At 38.0% G+C, this 21,973-nt stretch overlaps 1 protein-coding gene across 1 annotated transcript in view; it reads right to left on the bottom strand.

The window, feature by feature from the left end:
* RYR2 (ryanodine receptor 2) overlaps window positions 1-21,973 on the bottom strand; it is a 6,224,161-nt gene that overhangs the window by 3,913,519 nt on the left and 2,288,669 nt on the right. Inside the window, exon 14 of the mRNA XM_044059048.1 lies at window positions 16,344-16,465. Within this exon, the coding sequence (XP_043914983.1) occupies window positions 16,344-16,465 (122 nt within the window). The remainder of the gene's footprint in view (window positions 1-16,343; window positions 16,466-21,973) is intronic.

A 21,973-nucleotide genomic window follows, 5' to 3' on the forward strand; every position in this document is an offset into this window, starting at 1 on the left:
CCCAAAGGAGCAAATGCCTATCCCAATTGAATGTAACCTCCCTGACATCACAGATGCACAGGTGAAAGCTGCCCTCTCCAAAGCAAAAAACACAGCATCTATGGGACCAGACGGTGTCCCAGGCTGTGTCTTACATGAGCTCCAAGAAGAACTGAACCCTCACATTAAGTCACTGTCCAAACTTAGCCTTACTACAGGATATGTACCCAAAGAATGGTGTACATCCACAGTGGTCCCACTCCACAAAGGTGGTGCCACAACAGACCCTGGAAACTATCGCCCCATAAGCCTGATTAGTCTGGTCTGTAAAGCTATGGAGCGTATTATCATGGAACTCATAAACAAATACATTGGGAGCCTCCAGACACTGGACCCTACCCAATTCAGCTTTGTTAAGGGCAGATCTTGCCTCTTAAACCTAGTTGATTTCTTTGAAACAGTTACCAAAGCCATAGATGAGGGTAAGGTAGTCCACACAGCCTACCTGAACCTCGCAAAAGCCTTCGACACAATACCCCACTCGGGCATCATAAATAAGCTTACCAACTTAAATATCAACCCCTATATCACAAGATGGGTTGCAAACTGGCTCAGAGATAGAACCCACATGGTCAGAATCACAGCTGCCATGTCCGAATCCAAACCAGTTACAAGTGGTGTCCCACAGGGCTCAGTCCTGGGACCTCTCTTGTTCGGTATATACTTCTCTGAGGTTCAGGCTAACACGGGGGGATTATGGCTGACAAAGTTCGCAGATGACTGCAAACTGGGGGCCATAATCGAATCTCCAGCTGACACAAGCATCCTCCAAAAGGGTCTCACAGAGACGGAAGCTTGGTGCTAGAGCCACGGCCTCAAGCTAAATGCTAAAAAGTGCATAGTCATCCCCTTTGGGAAAAACAAGGTGCCCACAAATTACCACATAGGTGGTAATCCATTAAGTACGGAAGAAGTAATTAGAGATTTGGGACCAACGTAGATAGTAATCTCTCCTTTGATAATCACGTTGCCAAAGTGGTTAGAAAGACCTTCTATATAGCCCACCTTATCACAAAAGGGTTCGCATCTAGATCAAGAGAGGTCATTGTGCCCCTCTACTCATCACTCATCAGGCCCATAATTGAATAAATGCCCCTTTTGTGATGTACCTTACCCGACACCTGCAACTGGAGAGACCCCAAAAGTACCTCACCAAGAGGATCATAGGCTACAAACAGATGTCCTATGCAGCTCGACTAAAGAAACTCCAGCTGTACTCAGTTGCTTACCGCCTACTCAGAGGCGATCTATGTCTGACGTACAAAGACATGTCAAACCCAGAATTAATGGACATGCTCCACCTCAAAAAATCCAAGTCCCTTAGAGCTACACGCTCCAGGGACCTAAACCTCAGCGCAAAAATAAATAGGACATGCTGGAAGGACAGATTCATTTCCCAGAGGCTCCCCTCACTCTGGAATAGAATCCCAATTCATGTTAGACATAGCCCCTCGCTGACCCTCTTCAAGCAAAATCTGGACGCGTGGATGGGAAATCACAAATTCACCCTTGGGATCTCTTCTGTGTCCCTGCTAGACAGAGGCACAGTACACTAATCTTAAAAGGGTACATTCTGTGACCTACTTTACAGAGGCACAGTAGGGTAATCTAATAGGGAGGAGGAAGCCAAATACACTCTGGCTAGGCTTATAAATGCCCTAGGGCAGATAGCCTAGTATCTACCTATGAACCTATGAACTTATAATCTGCCCAATCATTTTCAGTCAAACATTACACCGCTCATTTAAGTCCTACCCTGTTTTAAGTATCATTCCTCCTCTGTATGTATTGTTCTCACAGTTCCCATTTTTTCCCATTCTCTTGGTCCTTTTTTCTATGCAGCATTCCATACATCATAAAACAACCCCTATTCCTTTATTACCAAAAATAATGACAAAGGTTTATGCAATAACATGTCTGAATGTCACTAAGTTCTCAGAAAATGCAGTGCTGTTACTTTTTTTTTTCATCTGTGGGATTCCCTATATCTACAAAACCCCTGGGTTTCAGTCAAAAATAATGGTATATGGTATACATTTTCTGAAAAGAACAATCTTGACAGTCTTAGTAAAAGCAATGTGTATCTGCGTTACTGTTTTCAGGCACTACAGTGCCTTAGTATTTTTCTCTGTGGAACTCCCTATATCTTAACACATACTGCTTCTGGTCTCAAATTATATCAGTTCCAATAATAACAGCAATGTCTATCACAGTGTTCTCTAGCAAAATAGTGCTGTTTCTTAATCCCTTCCATGGAACTCTCTTTATCAACACAATCTTCTTTTTGCAGTCAGAAAAAAAATTATAGAAGTTCACTCAGTAACAGAAATGCCTCAGTGATATGAGGATATTTGTTTACTCTACGAAGAGCCTTGAATCAGTACAAGCTGCATTTTCTACTCTTCCACAAATCCCTAAAGGCAAAGTGAAAGTATTCATAAAAGCAAAGTGTGTCTATTTCAGTGTTCTCAGAATAGCATGCTGCCTTACCGTCAGGTTATTTTTTCATTACTTGCCTTATATTCAGGTTATTAGTTTTCATTCACTTTCTATGAATGTTTTAGTAAATTCATTTGAAAGTATAACTACTATACTAGTGAACAATTTATGCCTAAATTGTTCTGAGGGTGGAATATTTAAAGTAATATTTTTTTTATGATTTTTAAAATACAAAAAAGAAGAAACAAGGCAACATAAAATGACTCAGAACATAAGGTTCCAGCAATGTCTGATGGTGTCTCTACCTATTCTTAAGGGGCTAAGCAGTTCCATTCACTAGCTGCTTGCTAGATTTTCCTATTTCTACTTATAACTCAATAATGAGAAGCATGTTTCAACAATAATTTGCAATTTTGTTTTCTTAAGTTGTGGTCTATCCCTTTGCTTTAGGAACCTGAACAAACATTATGTGGAACATATTTCTGTGGAGAAAATAATGGATTGTAAGATTACAGGATCATAGAAAATAGAAGTCAGTTGTGTCAGAAGACCATTTATACCTTGACATTACCCATCTCATGCTATAATCCCCCTTTCTCAAAAACAGCAAAGCAGGTCAGTCCTGGAATGAATTTATATACACCCATCCAATCATCCATGTTTAATATGAAAGAATGTGGCTGTTTCGAAAGGAAACATGGAAAAAATCCCATTCTGTTTTGCGTTCTATTGACCCCTCTCTGCCTCTCATAATTATGCCACTGAAGGGGATTCATCTGTGACCGATTTTGATATTGATTCAGGCTCTGATACAGGGCACAATCAAGTTAAAAGATCTCATATTGATACTTGTAGTGCTCCATCAACTTCTGCTACCCCTATAATGGGGCTAGAGAACAGAGAAAAGAAGGAAAGAAACACAACCACAACAAAAATGGACATTATTTAGGCATTTCAGACCGCAGTGACCTTTCAGAAACAAACAGCTTTCATTATTCTGACAACCTGGTTATAAGAGTAGGATGCAAACAGCTGAATGACTTTCAGATACAGATTTTAAATAATGGACTGGTGCTGTAGTTCCAGAATATGTTGTTCAGTTAGAGCATTTAGTAAGCTACTGATTCTGAAAATGTGACTTCCTAAAGAAACTAAACAATGGTCGACACTGAGTTTGACGTGGTACCTTTTAATTTTCATGCTTCTAACTTTAACTCACCCCATCTATTACACTGCGGTAAGAAACTTTGAAACGTTCATGTTGAAAGAACTTAATTTTGATAACAAGCATATTTTTAGTTCACTCAAAAATAATTTGGAACTGAATTTGAACATGACTTTAAATGAACTGCAAGGCAACTATGATTGTTAGCAGTGCTGGCAAGCAGGTGGACTTGCTGTATGGGACAAAATATTGTACGAAGGTGAAATACTTGCTCAGTTAAATCATTCTATTTGTTATTCTACAAGTCGAGTTAATCCCAGTTCCATTGTACATTTTAATAAAAAATATGATAATTTTCTAATACACTGATAAGAACAAAATGGGATATGCCATAGTTTGCATAGACAACTGATGGTTCCTGACCCCTTTCCCCAAATCTTTTATGCTTTACCTAAAATATCCATCATTCAAAGCCTTCTTGCAGACATATAGTCATGGCTCCTTGATAGAACCTTTATCGGCATTTTTGTAAGCAAGCCTTCACTTCCTCTGGTAAGAAGTAGAATATAGGATACATCACTTTGTCAGTTTAATATCCGACATACAGTTAGAAATGCAAAGATATCTATGCACAATGGATGTTAAGGCCTTGTACAAAATTATCTGTTAAGGGGGCTTGCAAGTCATTACATACTTGTTAGATACATCTGATCATTAAACATTTGAATTCAATGACACATCTGCTGCAACTCATTGAATTAGTAATAAAAAATAAAATATGTTCTAGTTAAAACAAAAACAATTTTACATGTAGTTGAAGGGCACAGCAATGGGTGCAGTCTTTGCTCGAATATGCATACCGGGTCTACTTCTTCGCATCAAATTTACACTTCAACGAACAATAGTTTAGCAGCACCATTTGTTCGAATCTGTACATTGTCAAAAATACACTCACCGGAAGCTAAATCTCCGAAAGCTAAAGCAACATCTTGTGATGTAGTTGTGCCTTTAAATAAGTTCAACCTTTGACATCATTCAAGTTGTGAGGTATGATGGATGTTAAGGCAGCATCAGCAATCTTTAGTGTATGGTAAATTATTTTTACATTGATCATAACATTGAAATGGAGATTGCACTACAGTAAGGATTCGGAAATCTACCCTTGCTGTCACTGTAGTGCGATCTCAGAGTTGGTATATATAATTTGCAAGGGGTATGAGGGGCACAGCCCCCCCACATGGGGGGGGTGCAGGGGGGCTCCACCACCCTGCAAAAATGTTAGGAGTTGTGTGCTTTTTGTTTTTATTTTTTTATGCCTGTGTATTTTCGCTGTTTTATAGTTCAGGAAAGTAAGTGTTTGGACTAACGTAGTCTTGTACAACTAAAAGGTCTTTGGGCTTTTCCATGTTAGGGGTTGCCACAGTGGAACTTCAGTCCGCTAATGATTGGCAGTGGATGTTTATGGTGCCGAGCTGCCAGCCTGAAGCCCAACCTTCAAAGAAGGCACACCCATTCACGCACGCACCTACCTGCATGTCTTTAACATCACTTGACCGCGGGGAGGACATGCAGACTCCACAAAGAACACACTCCACTGGTGTCGCTAAACTAACGTTTGCTGAAATGTAAATTTGATGAGAAGAATTAGACCTGCATAGACCTACTTATGGGTTACTTTGAAATGAAGTACATTTATGATGAAAAGCCAAACTCTCATCTAGGTGCATAAAACATGTGGTGGTCCATCTAGATAATCATTGGCTGGTTTGGTAATGCTTCCCATTCTAATTTATTAGCAATTAAGGACTACTTAAATAATAATGAGTTTGGTGTTGCTTTCTCTATTAGAGATGAGCAGTTTTGTATTGATTTCTTGGATATGGAAATTAACAAACAGCTGGATGGGACTTACCAACTCTTACAGGAAACTAATTTCTCAAAATACTTTTATTCCTCATGACAGTTGTTATCCCTCCCCCTACATTATAGAAATATTTCAAAATCTCAGTTTATGAGGGCTCATAAAATCTGTGTCACTGAACAAATTTATAAGCAGACTTACAAAGATTTAATCAATGGCGATTCACATAAGGGATACCAGAAACAATGTTTGGTGCAATTGAAATATGAAGTTGACAAAATACCTAGAAATGATTGATTAACTTACAAACAAATAAGTACCTCACATATACCACTAGTTCATTTTGAAACACCAATAAGATTCAGCAAATAATTAATAAAACACTAGCCTGTACTATTAGCCAACTGTATTTTCTCTTCCTTTAATACACCAGAATGCAAATTAAGCATTTGATGAAGCAGAAGTTTGGCAGAGCATTTAAATCTAAAAAAAAGAAAGTAAGCCAAGAATTTCTAAGTGTTTTTGAGGACAAAATTCTTCAGTGGAGTATTTGTCACAAGTGACGTTTCTGCAGTTGCATTGTTACACTTTACTACACAGAATTCTTATAAATGATTTGCTAATCATTGTTATATTACATGCAGCACAGAATGCGTGATATATTTAGTAGTATACAGATGTGGTGGTGTCTATGTGGGACAAACAAAAAGAAGTCTGAAGGCTCATATTAGTGCACATCTGAGTGATATCAGATGTACAGAATGCGTGGTGCACTTTATAAACCCACTACCAAACATTCTGTTCCAGTATTTACCTTTACTGCTGTGGTTATTGACAGAGTGATTACTTCTCAAATCATTGACTCATATTTGTCTGAATTACTTAACAATAATAAAGAATGCTGGATTATTAAAACCTGGGCTTTAAATCCACAGGTTTAAATGAGCAGCTATGAGCACTTTTTGATAATTTCCATACTCTTTGTGTATTCATGTTACTCATTTTTCTGAGCATTATTTGGAAATTTGGTCATTCAAGCACTAGCTTGAGTTCTGCAATTTGTTTCTTTATATTTGTCTATATATATCTATATATCCTACACATACAAACACGTACACACACACACACACACACACACACACACACACACACACACACACACACACACACACACACACACACATACACACACACACACACACATATATATATATATATATATATATATATATATATATATATATATATATATATGGGTTCACTACTAAATCCCGAATACTCACAATACTGAAGACCGGAATCCCGAGACCAGATACCCAAAAGACGAGAAGACCGGAAGACCAGAAGCGCGAAATTTAAAATCCCGAACACTATACTAAATATACACTATACACATACATATACACACACCATCACCCAAAACACAAACACACAAACCTGCACTACATACAAGTGTGGGGGGGGCTGCACCCCCCACACCACCCCTACTTAAATATTCTAACTCCAAGGTCGCACTACACAGATAAACACATGAAAACACCACCACATACCTACATTCCCCTCGCACACACACATCACAGTCACAACACACACTTACATACACACTAAAGCCCCTAACCAACACACTCAAACATAGATACTTATCTGACCTTCCACCAATCCATTCACAAACTGCAACACCAGAAGCACTACTTCAACATCTCCAAACTTCGGGATTTTGAAATTCGCACTTCTGATCTTTCGGTATTTCGGGGTTTCAGCTATATGGTCTCAAGATTTTGAAATTCGATATTTCAAAATTTCGAGATTATGTAGTGAACACCTTACTAAACATACTGGAAAATATTAAGATACAACCAAACACCATAGTACTGGGTGATTTCAACTACCCTGCCATTAACTGGGAAAACTACTTGTGTACCAACACCTTTGCCCAATGGTTCTTGGAATTCATAAATTCCAATGCACTGGATCAACTAATCCTTAGTCCCACCAGAGGCTCCAATATCCTAGACCTGGTAATTACCAACATGGGAAATCGAAGCTCCACAGCTATGGTCACCCCCTCGTTGGTCAGGTCTGACCATAAGCTAATCACCCTTGACATCTACATCCCACCCCCACCCCCCAGTAAGGAAACCTCTGTAAAAAACTTCTCCAAAGCCAACTTCTTGCTATTCAAGTCAGAAGTGACAAACTTCATGACACCCATGCAGACAAGAACTGAAAGTTCAACTGCTGAATCCTACACTAAGGCACTGTATGAGCACATCCACTAGTGCATGAATCGTGCGATCCCCAATAGAACCAAAATGCTCTCCTCCAAAAAAAAGGAAGCCAATCTGGTGGTCCCTTGCCATAAACAAACTTTACAACAAAAGGAAGAAACTGTTGCAGAAAAGAGGAAAATCCCAGGATTCAAAAAACTCACAAGGTATTCTATAGCTATGTCAAGAATCTAAATGGCAGTGCTCAGATCTGCTCTGTGCTACAACAGAATAGCATTAAATATACTGATCCCAAGGATATTGCCAATATCCTGGCAGATCGATTCAGTGCAAACTTCACCCCCCTCTCACCCCCTAAAGGGCCCATCTCAATACCGAAAGATTGCCAAATTCCAGTAATAACGGCCACACAGATAAAAAACGCACTCTCCACAGCTAAGAATACAGCATCCATGGTACCAGACGACATCCCATGCTGTGTACTACATGACGACAATGAAGGAGAAAAAGGTGCAATTGCACCTTAGAAAACAGTTATCCACACCTCAATGGAACTTCAGAAGACAGGAAACAGTTGATGGGCTTAACACAGTTTTAATGCAGTAAGAAAGCACAACACATAAACGATACTCCTTGAAAATATGTTTTCATCCTCAACTTCATCAGATACAACTAAAAAACTAAAACTAAACTAAATTACATGCCTTAAATACTTCAATTAAATACAAATTCACCAATAAAAACAGTGTATCACTAAAATTAACATTTCATGGGCTTTACCCACAATCCTTTTCACCTCCACTAACATAAATAACTTCATTTACAACAACAATTCTACACTTTAAAATTTCTTTTTAATACAATTCATAATGTAAAATAAACCTTGTAGGTGCTTGCATCAATAAATGTTAAAACAACATCTCTCTACTTAAGGGTAATAAATCATAAACATACTTGATATATAAGTTCATAACATTGATGAAATTTTATTTGTGTGACCTCTACTAGCTTGAAAACTAACACCTCCTTCCCATTTAAAACAACTACAGAATCTCACCATACAGTAACCCAACACAATTAAATACTACATTTCTGTAATTTTTTGTAGATGTTATACTCATGCCGCTCTCAGCTTTAAAACTGGGGCCAGGGATAAACCATCATTTAGTCTACGGAACCTACTGGCTTCTAAAAAATCTGCCAGTAAAGTTGCCTGTATTCAATTCTGGTCTCCCATATACCACGCCTCATATCCCTTGGGATCCCCTCAAGTACAAAAAAAAAAAAAACTTTCCTTTTCCACATTCTATACTGTGCCTATATAGTGCATTATTAACATTTCTATTACTTATGGCATTCAAATGTTCATATCCTCTCCTTTTCTGCGTCCTCTTGGTTTTTCCTACATAGAATGCCTTGCACTCACATAAGACAAGATATACAACCCCACTGGTCTCACAATTACTATAGCTCCTTGCCATGAGGGTTTTATTTCTGGAATCCAGGTGGACTAGTTCAGTATTCATAATGGAAGGGCATTGTGCACATCTCCCACATTTGAATATCCCTTTCTTTTTTCAGGTTCTACCCACCTTAAAGTCATAGTATCCTTCCAAAACATTTTTGATACTTGTTCCCTTCCTATAGACACATTTAAAAGGGGTTTTAAAGTCTAATTTAAGGTCACTAATTCTACTGAATCTAGTCCATACCTTTTTGAAGGTTCTACATACAACATTGGCATCCCTACTAAAATCAGTGATGAATGCCGAACCAAAGTTCCCCTCATTCTTATTTTCTTTCAAACTTAAATGATCACCCACAGGGCTAAATTTGGGAATTCCCAAGATTGGGGCATATTTGCCTGTCCTCTCACTAGCCACCTCCTGTTTCACTTGGGCAAATTAAAGTTTCTGGGTATCCATGTTCACAAAACATCCCATGTAACACATCACATTCCTTTCTAAATTCTTCATCATTCGAAGTCATTCTACTAATTCTTACAAATTGCCCTTTTATAATACCTTTCTTCTGATGGAAAGGATGGGCACTAGCATAATGTAGACTAAAATTAGAGTATGTCTTCTTCCTGTATACCCTTGAATTAAATGTATTACCTCCCTTGTAAATAGTAACATCTAAGTATGCAATTTCTTTATGGCCAATATTGTACATAAACCTTAAAAATTCAGTAGATTCGCAGATGTACTGATAAAATTCCATGAATGTTTGAGATGTTCCTTTCCAAAGATACAAATATCATCTAGAAACCATTTGTAAAATACCCAACAATCCATATATATATATATATATATATATATATATATATATATACACTTCAAAACAAACTTCTTCTTCCACACCATTAGTATCAAGTTGGCATACATCGGGGCACACCTTGCCCCCATTGCCACACCACTGGTCTGCTGAAAAAATTGTCCCTGAAAGAAAATTTAATAATTTTTTAAAACCAATTCCATCAATAGCATATAAATATGTATCTCATCAGGATTTAAATGTGTGTCTTCTCTTAGGTATTCCTCAAACCATTCAATGCCCATAGCATGAGGTATTGAGCCAAATAAATCCACAATGTCTATAGTGATGAAAATTAAATTCTCACTAAAAAATTCTTGCTTAATACTCCTTATAAAATCCCATGAGTCCTTTACCAACATCTCATTTGTCATTACCAAATGTTTTAGTTTTACATCCAAGTACCTTGCCAAAGGGGATGTGACAGATCCCTCTGCAGCTACAATTGGCCTTAGAGGTGGATCATGGACCTTTTTTTGAGTTTTTGGTATTCCAAATGTAGAAGGAACTCATGGGCATGGATTGTGCAAAAATTCGAATAGCTTCCTATCTATAAAACCTTCCAGTAATAAATCATACAAAGCTATGTATATCTTTTTGTAGGCTATGTTAATTTCATTGATAGAGACTTGGGAATATTTATTGTCATCATATAAGTGTTCCAACAATTTTGACTCATACATCACATTATTCATTAAAACAATCAATCCCCCCTTGTCAGGATTCATAACCCTTAGTTGCCGGTTATTCTTCAACTCAACTAACGTTTCCTTTTCCACCTGAGTTAAGTTAGAGGGAAACCTATTCTTACTCATCATTGCTCTGAGTTCATGTTCAATGGAATTTTCTAGGTTTTTCAACTGGGGATGTAGGGGTGGGTTGTAGACACTTCTTTTTTGTAAACACGTGTCGCTATCCCTCATTCCCAATCTCTCATCAAAGACCAATTGAAAGTTAATTTTTCTCAAAAACAGTTTAACATCAATAATTGTCTTACTCAAGTCACATTTTCTGGTCGGAACAAAATTCAACCCCTTAGAGAAGAGTTGAAAGTGTTGTGTTTCCACTTCCACTTCACTGTAGTTAAAATATTAAATCCTTGGTAGGAATTTTAAAACCCTCCTTCACTATAACAGAATTCAACCTATTCTCACTCAAAATCTCCCCCTGCCCATGCCTCTCTCCCTCCTCATGTCCCATTGCTGGTATACAGCTTGCAAGTTCCATATCCTTTCTGATCTTTGGTATGCTAAAGGGTCATTCAATGGTGGGGGGTAATCATAGGTACTAACATTTTCCCCTGTATTCATATCATGAATATTTTCCTGTTCCTCCATTTCTCCCCTCAAGGGGCTCAAATTCTCCCCAGTAAAATGGTTGTTGACAAACCTAGGTCTAGGGTAGTGACTCTTTTGTGAGTATTCCTGCCTGTCTCTATCCATCTTTCTTTTTTCCGAATGTATATTTGCTTACATTTGTTGTCAGTCTGTCCCCTTAGTTCAAAATATTTCTTTTTATGTTCATCAACAGTAAAAAGCAAGTAATTCACAACACTTTCATTACTATTTTCAATATTTTCATTAAAGTTACATGTGCTTCTCATTTTGCTTTATAATGGCTTTCTTTAATTCAAAATACCATCTATCAAACATCCCCACCAACTCATGGTGGAATTCAGAGTTATCTTGCACATTGTTAGGGACTATACCTATCTCAGTACACTCATTTAAATAATCATTGTCCATTTCCAGACTTTTATCTTTGTAAATTAAATCATTCAAGGTCTGAACATTCTCATTATATGAGCGACCATATACATTAGTATGGCCATTTAAAGAACTAAAGTCAAACTTTTTTGTTAGCCAGTCAGTCAAAGTCACTTGGCTATTATTGTGAAAATTACAGTCACCTCTTATTGGCGAAGCTCCTGACTGCACAGGGCTGCTTTTTCCTTCTCGCTGGTTAAGTCCATTCGCATTGCTGCTGAGAAAAACTTTGGGAAACCCACTGCATTCTCCTCGCTGCTGAGATGAACCAGTAACAGAGCTGGTAGAGGGCAAAAGCCCTATTCCGTCGTCCGACAATGCTCTCCTAGGTATACTAAGCTTTCCAGCTTCCTGCTTGCAAGGAATAGAACATTCTTGAGAAACAAATGATTGGCAGAGAGGTGTAAGCACACCTATCAACTGAGACAGCTGTCCCACAAGTTTAGAAACCTCACCGCAGTTGCTGCTACTAAGCCCTGAAGTTCCCGTCATACTGGAAACACCATCCATCTCCAAAAACAACTAATAACCACAATGAAGGAGAAAAATGGTGCAATTGCAGCTTAGAAAACAGTTATTCACACCTCAATGGAACTCCAGAAGACAGGAAACAGTTGATGGGCTTAACACAGTTTTAATGCAGCAGGAAAGCACAACACATAAACAATACTCCTTGAAAATATGTTTTCGTCCTCAACTTCATCAGATACAACTAACAAACTAAATTACATGCCTTAAATACTTCAATTAAATACAAATTCACCAATAAAACAGTGTATCACTAAAATTAACATTTCATAGGCTTTACCCACAATCCTTTTCACCTCCACTAACATAAATAACTTCATTTACAACAACAATTCTACACTTTAAAAGTTCTTTTCTATACAATTCATAATGTAAAATAAACCCTGTTGCTACTTGCATCAATAAATGTTAAAACAACATCTTTCCTTAAGGGTAATAAATCATAAAATACTTGATATATAAGTTTATAAAATTCGATTTGTGTACCCTTTACTGGCTCCAAAACTCACAACTACTTCCCATTTAAAACAACTACAGAATCTCACCATGCAGGGACTCAACACAATTAAATGCCACATTTGTGTAAGTTTTTGTAGATGTTATAATGTTGCTGAAAAGAAGTGTATATGAACATTTGAATGCCATGAGTAATAAAAATGTTAATAATGCACTACATAGGCACAGTATAAAATGTGGAAAAGGAAAGTTTAGTTTTTTTCTACTTGAGGGGATCCCAAGGGATATTAGGTGTGGTATGTGGGAGATCAGAATTGAATACAGGGAACTTTACTGGCAGATTTCTTTAGAAGCCAGTACGTTCTCTGGACTAAATGATGGTTTATCCCTGGCCCCAGTTTTAAAGCTGAGAGCGGCAAGATTATAACATCTACAAAAACGTGCCACTTAATTGTGTTGAGTCCCTGGAAGGTAAGATTCTGTAGTTGTTTTACATGTGAAGCAAGTGGGAGTTTTGGAGGCAGTAAAGGGCACACAAATAACATATCATGAGTTTTATAAACTTATATATCAAGTATTTTTATGATTTATTAACCTTAATGAAAGATGTTGTTTTAACATTTATGGGTGCAAGCAGCTACAGGGTTTATTTTACATTATGCATTGTATTAAAAAGAACTTTTAAAGTATAAAATTGTTGTTCTAAATGAAGTTATTTATGTTAATGGCGGTGAAAAGGATTGTGGGTAAAGCCTACGAAATGTTAATTTAAGTGATACACTGTTTTTATTGGTGTATTTGTATTTAATTGAAGAATTTAAGGCATGTAATTTAGTTTGTTAGTTGTATCTGATAAAGTTGAGGATGAAAACGTATTTTCAAGGAGTATCATTTATGTGTTGTGCTTTCTTACTGCATTAAAACTTTGTTAAGCCCATCAACTGTTTCCTGTCTTCTGGAGTTCCACTGAGGTGTGGATAACTGTTGTGTACTACATGAACTACAAAATGAAGTGGCACCTCACCTAACTGTCATGTTTAATTATAGCCTCACCTCAGGCTTCATGGCCACTGAGTGGCACACAGCTACAGTTATCCCACTCCACAAGGGGGGATCCACCTTGGATCCCAGCATCTACCACCCCATCAGTCTGACGAGCCTGATCTGCAAGGCCGTGGAGCGTATTATCATGGAACTTATAAACAAAGACATTGGCAACCTTCAAACACTGGACCCCACGCAGTTTGGTTTTGTGAAGGGCCAATCTTGTCTCCTGAACCTGACTGACTTCTTCGAATCAGTCTCCAGAGCCGTGGACAAGGGTAAGGTGGTCCACACAGCCTATCTGGACCTTGCCAAGGCCTTCGGCACTATCCCCCACTCTGGAATCATAGATAAACTTACTAAGCTGGGCATTAAATCCTACGTCACTCGATGGGTTGCCAACTGGCTTACTGACAGAACCCACACTGTAAATGTACCCGACTCCAAATCCAGCTCCAGACAAGTGACAAGTGGAGTACCTCAAGGTTCAGTCCTGGGACCGCTCTTGTTTGGCATCTACTTCTCTGAAGTACAGGCTAACACTAAGGGACTCTGGCTAGCAAAGTTCACAGATGACTGCAAACTGGGAGCTATTATTTATTTTGTTCACTTTCATATTCTGTACTTAGTGATGGCAATGATTTCAGTCATGAGACTGTACCCCAAAGCAGCACAGTTGATATAACAAGTGCATAAAGATCCTAAATTTTAACAAGTAAGAATAGGCCTGATTTAGAAAACATCTAAAGAAATTTCAAATAAAATCAAAGATATGGTTTTCTCCATCCTATGCCACTGGCAGAAAGTAATAGCCACTATTAACTACTAAAAAACAAGAAGAAATGATAATTGTCAAAAAACCAAGAAATACTGTTGCCTAGGTCTTCAGAAGGCTACCTAACTAACTAACTACTTACCTACCTATCAAAGAGGGTGCAGCCCAATAATTACATATTCTTCTTTTTATACTTAAATACTTGGAATACTTCTTAACACTGGCTAGTAATGTTTCACAACTGGCTATTAAATGTCTAATTCCTAAGGGCAAAACAAAAGTCATTTGTACATTAGGAGTTTAACCTAGTCAGCGATGTAATAAACAGGCATATAGCTTTAAGAAACTTTTACCTTAATGTATATATCAGATAAAAAGTGTGCCTTATGTAGTCTGAAATCCTATACAGTAGTGCACCCTAACATACTGGCTTATGAAGCTGGGTGTATGTAGATGGCCTCATTCTAGATCTTTCAGCCATCCTGATATAACAAATGTTGCACACATTACTTCCTGATTTCAAACAAGAAGATAAAACTTCCTCAATTCAGTCTGCTCTCTCAAAATATATTAGAGGGATAGAAAGAGAGATGAAAGAAGACAGAAGTCTATAAATAAAGAAACTGTCCTACATATTCTCTTAACTGCAATCAAATTATTGACACAACTGAAGTTTAGAATATATAAAAACACTACCCATTTAGCAAAAACAGTCTCTGACCACTGGAATTACATCTCTAACACATAACCAAACGATTAAAATTACTACCACTCACAGTTCCTTAAATTACCTTATCTATTTCAAATAATGTAAACATGTATATTCAATTAATCATATAAAGTAACTTCTAAACTTTTGATGAGTTTCACATTTAAATACTGTTCAATGTATGCTTGTCTTCAGTGTGGCTCCTTTTCAAACCTTTTTTTTTTGTTTCACAAACACAGATGCCTGTTAATAATGTATTTATTACATAATACATCCTATCCATATGAACTACAATTAACATACACATTTTTAAATGTGTACTTCAAAACGTACTTTCTCTTGTGCCAGTGCCATGGCTTAAAAGAGTTCAGTGTGGATCAGTAAGCCTACCAAGTAAACAAGCAATCATAATTAAAGCACTGGATACTTAGCAACACACTTACGTAGCTAAAGATGAAAGAGTTTGAAAGCATTTCTCACTGAACAAGAATTACATCTGGCCATGACCTAACACAGGAATGGTTACCTTCTGCAGAGACAATATTCATTATTTCTATTTATCTCCTATTTATTAGAAGTATGACCTCACTTACGTTAACCTGACTGTACTACTATGGGAATATCATCTGGAAAGCAAAGTTTGTCTTTAAATTGTCATCATTTTCTGTCTGAGGTAACATTCACAGAGTCTCCAGACAACCTTCCATGTAGTTCTATTACAGTCATGAACTGCAGCATGCCAAGTGGCAGTTTCCACAGACTGTTTCTTTGTGACAGAATGAAAAATGGAAGTCCCAGATGTAGAAACCCAGAACCTGGGACTTCCCATTAATCCATGTTCGGTAGTTCTTCACTTGTATAATTCTAGACTGTAAAGGACAGCACAACTAATGCAATGGCAGCTGAATATAGGACACTGCAGATGTTCTTCATGAAACTGCTTTCTCAGCATATTTTGCAGACTCTCCTAATATCTTGTAAAAATAAAAAGAGGTCATTGGCCAAAAATAGAATTACCTTATAAATCTGTTGAAAAGGAAGACTGTACTGCGGATGACCCGTGCTGTCCGGGATTCCTCATGTTGGGATCTGGACAAACTCAAACCATCATCCATATGTCCTTCATGATGCATTATTGCCTGCAATATTAAACAGAAAACAATCACTGTGTCTTTTGAAGAATCTTATTAAAACACAAAATATTTTCAAAGGCAGTGCTGTCCTTCAATGAATCATGGTATGAAGGGCAAAGCTTCACAAATGGTCACTGAATAAATATTTTCCACATAGACATACAAGAATAACAAGAATATTTTTTAAGATGCAAAGATGAAAGAAAGAAAGAAAAGAAAGAAAAAAGACCCAAAACAGAATCTTACAAAAATACAGGCATGAGTTATAGCTTAGAACTGTATCATGTATACAGCTCCCTCACACACACGCACACACACACACCCACACACACACACACACATACACACACACACACACACACACACACACACACACACACACACACACACACACACACACACACACACACACACACACACACACACACACACACACACACACACACACACACACACACACACACACACACACACACACACACACACACACACACACACACACACACACACACACACACACACACACACACACACACACACACACACACACACACACACACACACACACACACACACACACACACACACACACACACACACACACACACACACACACACACACACACACACACACACACACACACACACACACACACACACACACACACACACACACACACACACACACACACACACACACACACACACACACACACACACACACACACACACACACACACACACACACACACACACACACACACACACACACACACACACACACACACACACACACACACACACACACACACACACACACACACACACACACACACACACACACACAGACACACACACAGACACACACACACACACACACACACACACACACACACACACACACACACACACACACACCCACACACACACACACACACACACACACACACACACACACACACACACACACACACACACACACACACACACACACCCACACACACCCCCACACACACACTGTTACTAATATCTGCAGGAGGACTAACACCAAAGAGTTTGGTCAGGTTAAGACAAGGTTTATGAATTGCATAACCACTATTAACTACTTCAGTAACTTTTGTGAAGAAGTTAAAAAACTTAAGGAGACAGGTCTAGCCTTTGATGAAGCCAAACTGGAAAGGATACAGGGCAAAGATATTTTCAATGTCTAAATGAAAGAGGTCAGAAATGATGCATCACATATAAGGATAGTGAGGCTAATGGGTCTACATTTATCAAGGTAACATATTGAGCAACTTGTATGTAGGGACATTACAATGGTTGTTTTCTAGGCTTTGGGATGTAAGTCATCATCATAATTAGGCACCCTGGTACATTATCAAATTACATGAACATGGCATTCTAAGGGACTGAGAAATCTGTGGAACATTATAGCTACAGGTGAACTAAAACTATAAAACTGACACCAAATTTCACAGCTAATATATTAGCTATTTCATCTGGGTCCAAGTGAGCAGTGTTGTTGTGTACTAGCTCAGAAGATTATTGAGGGTTAGTTCTTAACTTCGTGACGCAGTTATAGAATTCTTTAGGTGGTTACCATGCAATTTCTTCTTCTTCTCCTTTCAGCTTTTACAGTTAGGGGTCGCCACAGTGGAACAATGGTCCACACGATTGGTAGTGTAGTTTTATTAGCATGCGATTAATTACAGGCACTAAATAATTTCTTTACCTTGTTATATAATATATTTATATGGGTATTTCTATAAGGGTGTTTTGTTGAATTTCCCAATATATTTGGTGCTGATAGGGACTGCCTTATCACTACTACTATTGTAGCACAAATAGATATCAGAGACATAGGGTTACCTCTTTAGCAGTGGGGTCAGTTGAAGGGATATCACAGAAGAATTTCACTAGGTCATCAAGTAGCTGTTAAGAGTCATTGTATAAGATAATGTTTGTGAAGCCCCTGAATACATCTGTTTTAGCAGCAGATGTGCAGTTTTAAGGGAAAAAAGGATAATTTATGTTCTGATTGGTGAGGGATAATGATACACAGGGGGTATGCAGGAGAAGCCATATTAATAAAGACACAATCAAGGATATTGGGGCCTCTAGCAGGAAGAATGACTATTTGTTTCCAGGAGTTAACCTTTCTAAAGTCAAGACAGTGTTAGACATGCTTGACCTTTGTGCTGTGGGTCAGTCATTTTAATGAAGGGTAGTTGAAATCACCCAGTAAAAATGTACTTGGATTAATGGACAATTTCTCTTAAGGCCTTAAGATATTTACCATGCTTGTTAGTGGACATGGAAGATGATCTGTAACTAGATATAAAGTGGTAATTAAGCTTCAAATTATGAGTCATGAAGAACCAGTTGAGAGAAGATGGAGGTTCTGACAAATACCGATAGTCTCCCACAATTTCCAATAGGCCAGATGCAAAATCCAGGAATATAGGGAGGATTATCTTGACATTAAAAATACGTATCAGTGACTGCAATATGCATCAGTGACTGCACAGACATGGATGTGTTCAAGTTACAGGATGACTTCAAGTTCATGCATTTTATTGTTCACACTCCTGTCATTGAGTTAGACCACCTTATTGTGTTCTAAACTGGAATTTACCAAGCTGAAATATCCAGTAGACAAACTCTACCTAGAAAGGCACTGTAGAGTAGCAAAAGATTTGGAAAGAATGTGAAAGCTCTAGTAGAAGAGGTACAGACCTTTTCCGAAAAACAGGAAGGCCTGTCAGCTGTCTCATCACTCCATGCTGAGACATTCCAGATCCCCTGACAATGACAACAGATACATAGCTGATCATTAATGCCAATTCTCTTTACTTTGAATCTTGGAATCATTTTGAGTAATGGTAAAGTATCAATCAAGACTAGTGTATTACCTCGGTTTGACACATGCAGTGAAAAAGCCATCATATCTTTCTGCATGTCCCTCTGGGCAAGGCACTTAAGTTCATTCACCCCTGTATGAGACTACAAGGTTGTTGTCATATTTGTCAAGATGAAGGGAACTCATAACCCATTAATTATTATGCATCCTGCCTAAGGAAAAGCAACCAGTCATCACCCTGCTCTAATCTAGCCTGGTGAAAGTGGTGTCCGTGTGCCTGGTAAGAAAGTTACTTACTACTAAAACATTAATGGGGTGGGGGCACAAACTTTGTGGATCTTAAGGGCTTGGGTTCAGCCCCATTGTGAGTCATGACTGTATGTGCAATGGGTATGGATGTGTGTGTGGTTAAGGTGGTGATGTTATGGTGTGACCTAGTGGCAAGTTTTTTTTGTCCTTTGTCTGTAGCTTTTGGTATTTTTTATTGATGACCTAAGCACAAATTGGTGTGGTGTATGTGCACTATGTGGGGTTGTGATATACTTACCCAGGGGCATCTGTTGTGGGAGGGTAGCTCTCAGTTTCAGTAAATACTGCTACTTCTCACAGGCCAGTTTTTTATAAGGCAGTAACAGTGTTTTTGATAAGCACAAGGTAGTTGCTGCACTGCCTCAAAATACCTAATTTTAAAATGCTGATTATAGAAAGGGCAAATCTGACAAAGATTCCCAGTACAACAAAACAGGTACAATAAAGCAAGATAGGTTAAACTTTACTTTAAAGTTGCAGTTAAAGTTATTTGGTAGAACTGATGCAACCACTTAGTATAATGGGGTGAATTACCATAAATGTTAGACTATGGGGATTGCTAAATTATAATCAAAACTCAATAGCTGTTAATAATGGTGTTCTGTAAGTAGTGATGACAACAGTAATCTGTTATGTGTAATAATGATAATTATAACAAGTGCAAGGGACAGAGAGGTAAAGTCATGCATAGGGATAACAACACTAAAGATAACAAATGCAATAGCTCACACAGGTAAGTGCAGTGCGCATATATTAGATAAGCTAGCACCAATACCTATAGGTTCATTCATGAGGTAAGTGCAGTGCGCATATATTAGATAAGCCAGCACCAATACCTATAGGTTCATTCATGAGGTAAGTGCAGTGCGCATATATTAGATAAGCTAGCACCAATACCTATAGGTTCATTCATGAGGTAAGTGCAGTGCGCATATATTAGATAAGCTAGCACCAATACCTATAGGTTCATTCATGAGGTAAGTGCAGTGTGCATATATTAGATAAGCTAGCACCAATACCTATAGGTTCATTCATGAGGTAAGTGTAGTGCGCATATATTAGATAAGCTAGCACCTATACCTATAGGTTCATTCATGAGGTAAGTGCAGTGCGCATATATTAGATAAGCTAGCACCAATACCTATAGGTTCATTCATGAGGTAAGTGCAGTGCGCATATATTAGATAAGCTAGCACCAATACCTATAGGTTCATTCATGAGGTAAGTGCAGTGCGCATATATTAGATAAGCTAGCACCAATACCTATAGGTTCATTCATGAGGTAAGTGCAGTGTGCATATATTAGATAAGCTAGCACCAATACCTATAGGTTCAATCATGAGGTAAGTGCAGTGTGCATATATTAGATAAGCTAGCACCAATACCTATAGGTTCATTCATGAGGTAAGTGCAGTGTGCATATATTAGATAAGCTAGCACCAATACCTATAGGTTCATTCATGAGGTAAGTGCAGTGCGCATATATTAGATAAGCTAGCACCAATACCTATAGGTTCATTCATGATATCCTGTATATCACACAAGTTCTCAACCACAGGAGCAAGTGTAGTAAAGTAGGTACACTGGATAAATTCATATCATTAACTTCAAGTGCAGTATCAGTAAGTCAGTTTATTTGACACTTCACAATAATCAGCAATGAGTGATGATGCACAACAGCAGGGAGCCAGAGTACAGACGGTAAGGGGCACTGAAAACAGTAATGAGCAAAAGGGCAAATCATAACTTTCTAGTACTTCTGATCAGTGGCATAACAAGTAAGAATGCAGTGATTTTATCCTAGGCTATGTCTGGAATGAGCAGAAGAGCAGCAGAACAATGAAGCAGTCAATAACAATATGCCAAATGACAACAGTAGTTTGCAGTTTGAAAATGAAATACTAGCAGTTTTACCAAATATCAGTGAGCATGGTGACTGCCATGAGATTCACAGTGCAAGGATAACAGGCTGTTTTTTTATTTGGATTTTAACTAACAACAGTGAACAAAAAGTGCACCAACAGCAGTGCTGTTTTTAGTTAGATTTTTGTTTTAGCTAGTGACAAGGGGTCAAAGGTCAACAATAATTTGAATGCAATAGCAGATAATGAGATCTTATCATATGTAAGCCAATAAATAATCCAAACAGGAGTTCCAGCCACGGTGATCAATGAAGAAACAATGATAGAATTCCGCAGTAAAACCAAAAAAACTTTTATTTCACCAAGAAAAAGGATGGATAAGCGCTTTCGCATGGGACACCCCACGCTTCTTCAGACAACATTACACAACACATAAACTTCCTTAAATATAAGAAATAGGCGGGAAAAAAGCTTTTAAAAGGC

Source organism: Protopterus annectens, chromosome 1.part2 (assembly GCF_019279795.1).
Source record: "Protopterus annectens isolate FY-2018-M chromosome 1.part2, PAN1.0, whole genome shotgun sequence".
NCBI lineage: Eukaryota > Metazoa > Chordata > Ceratodontiformes > Protopteridae > Protopterus > Protopterus annectens.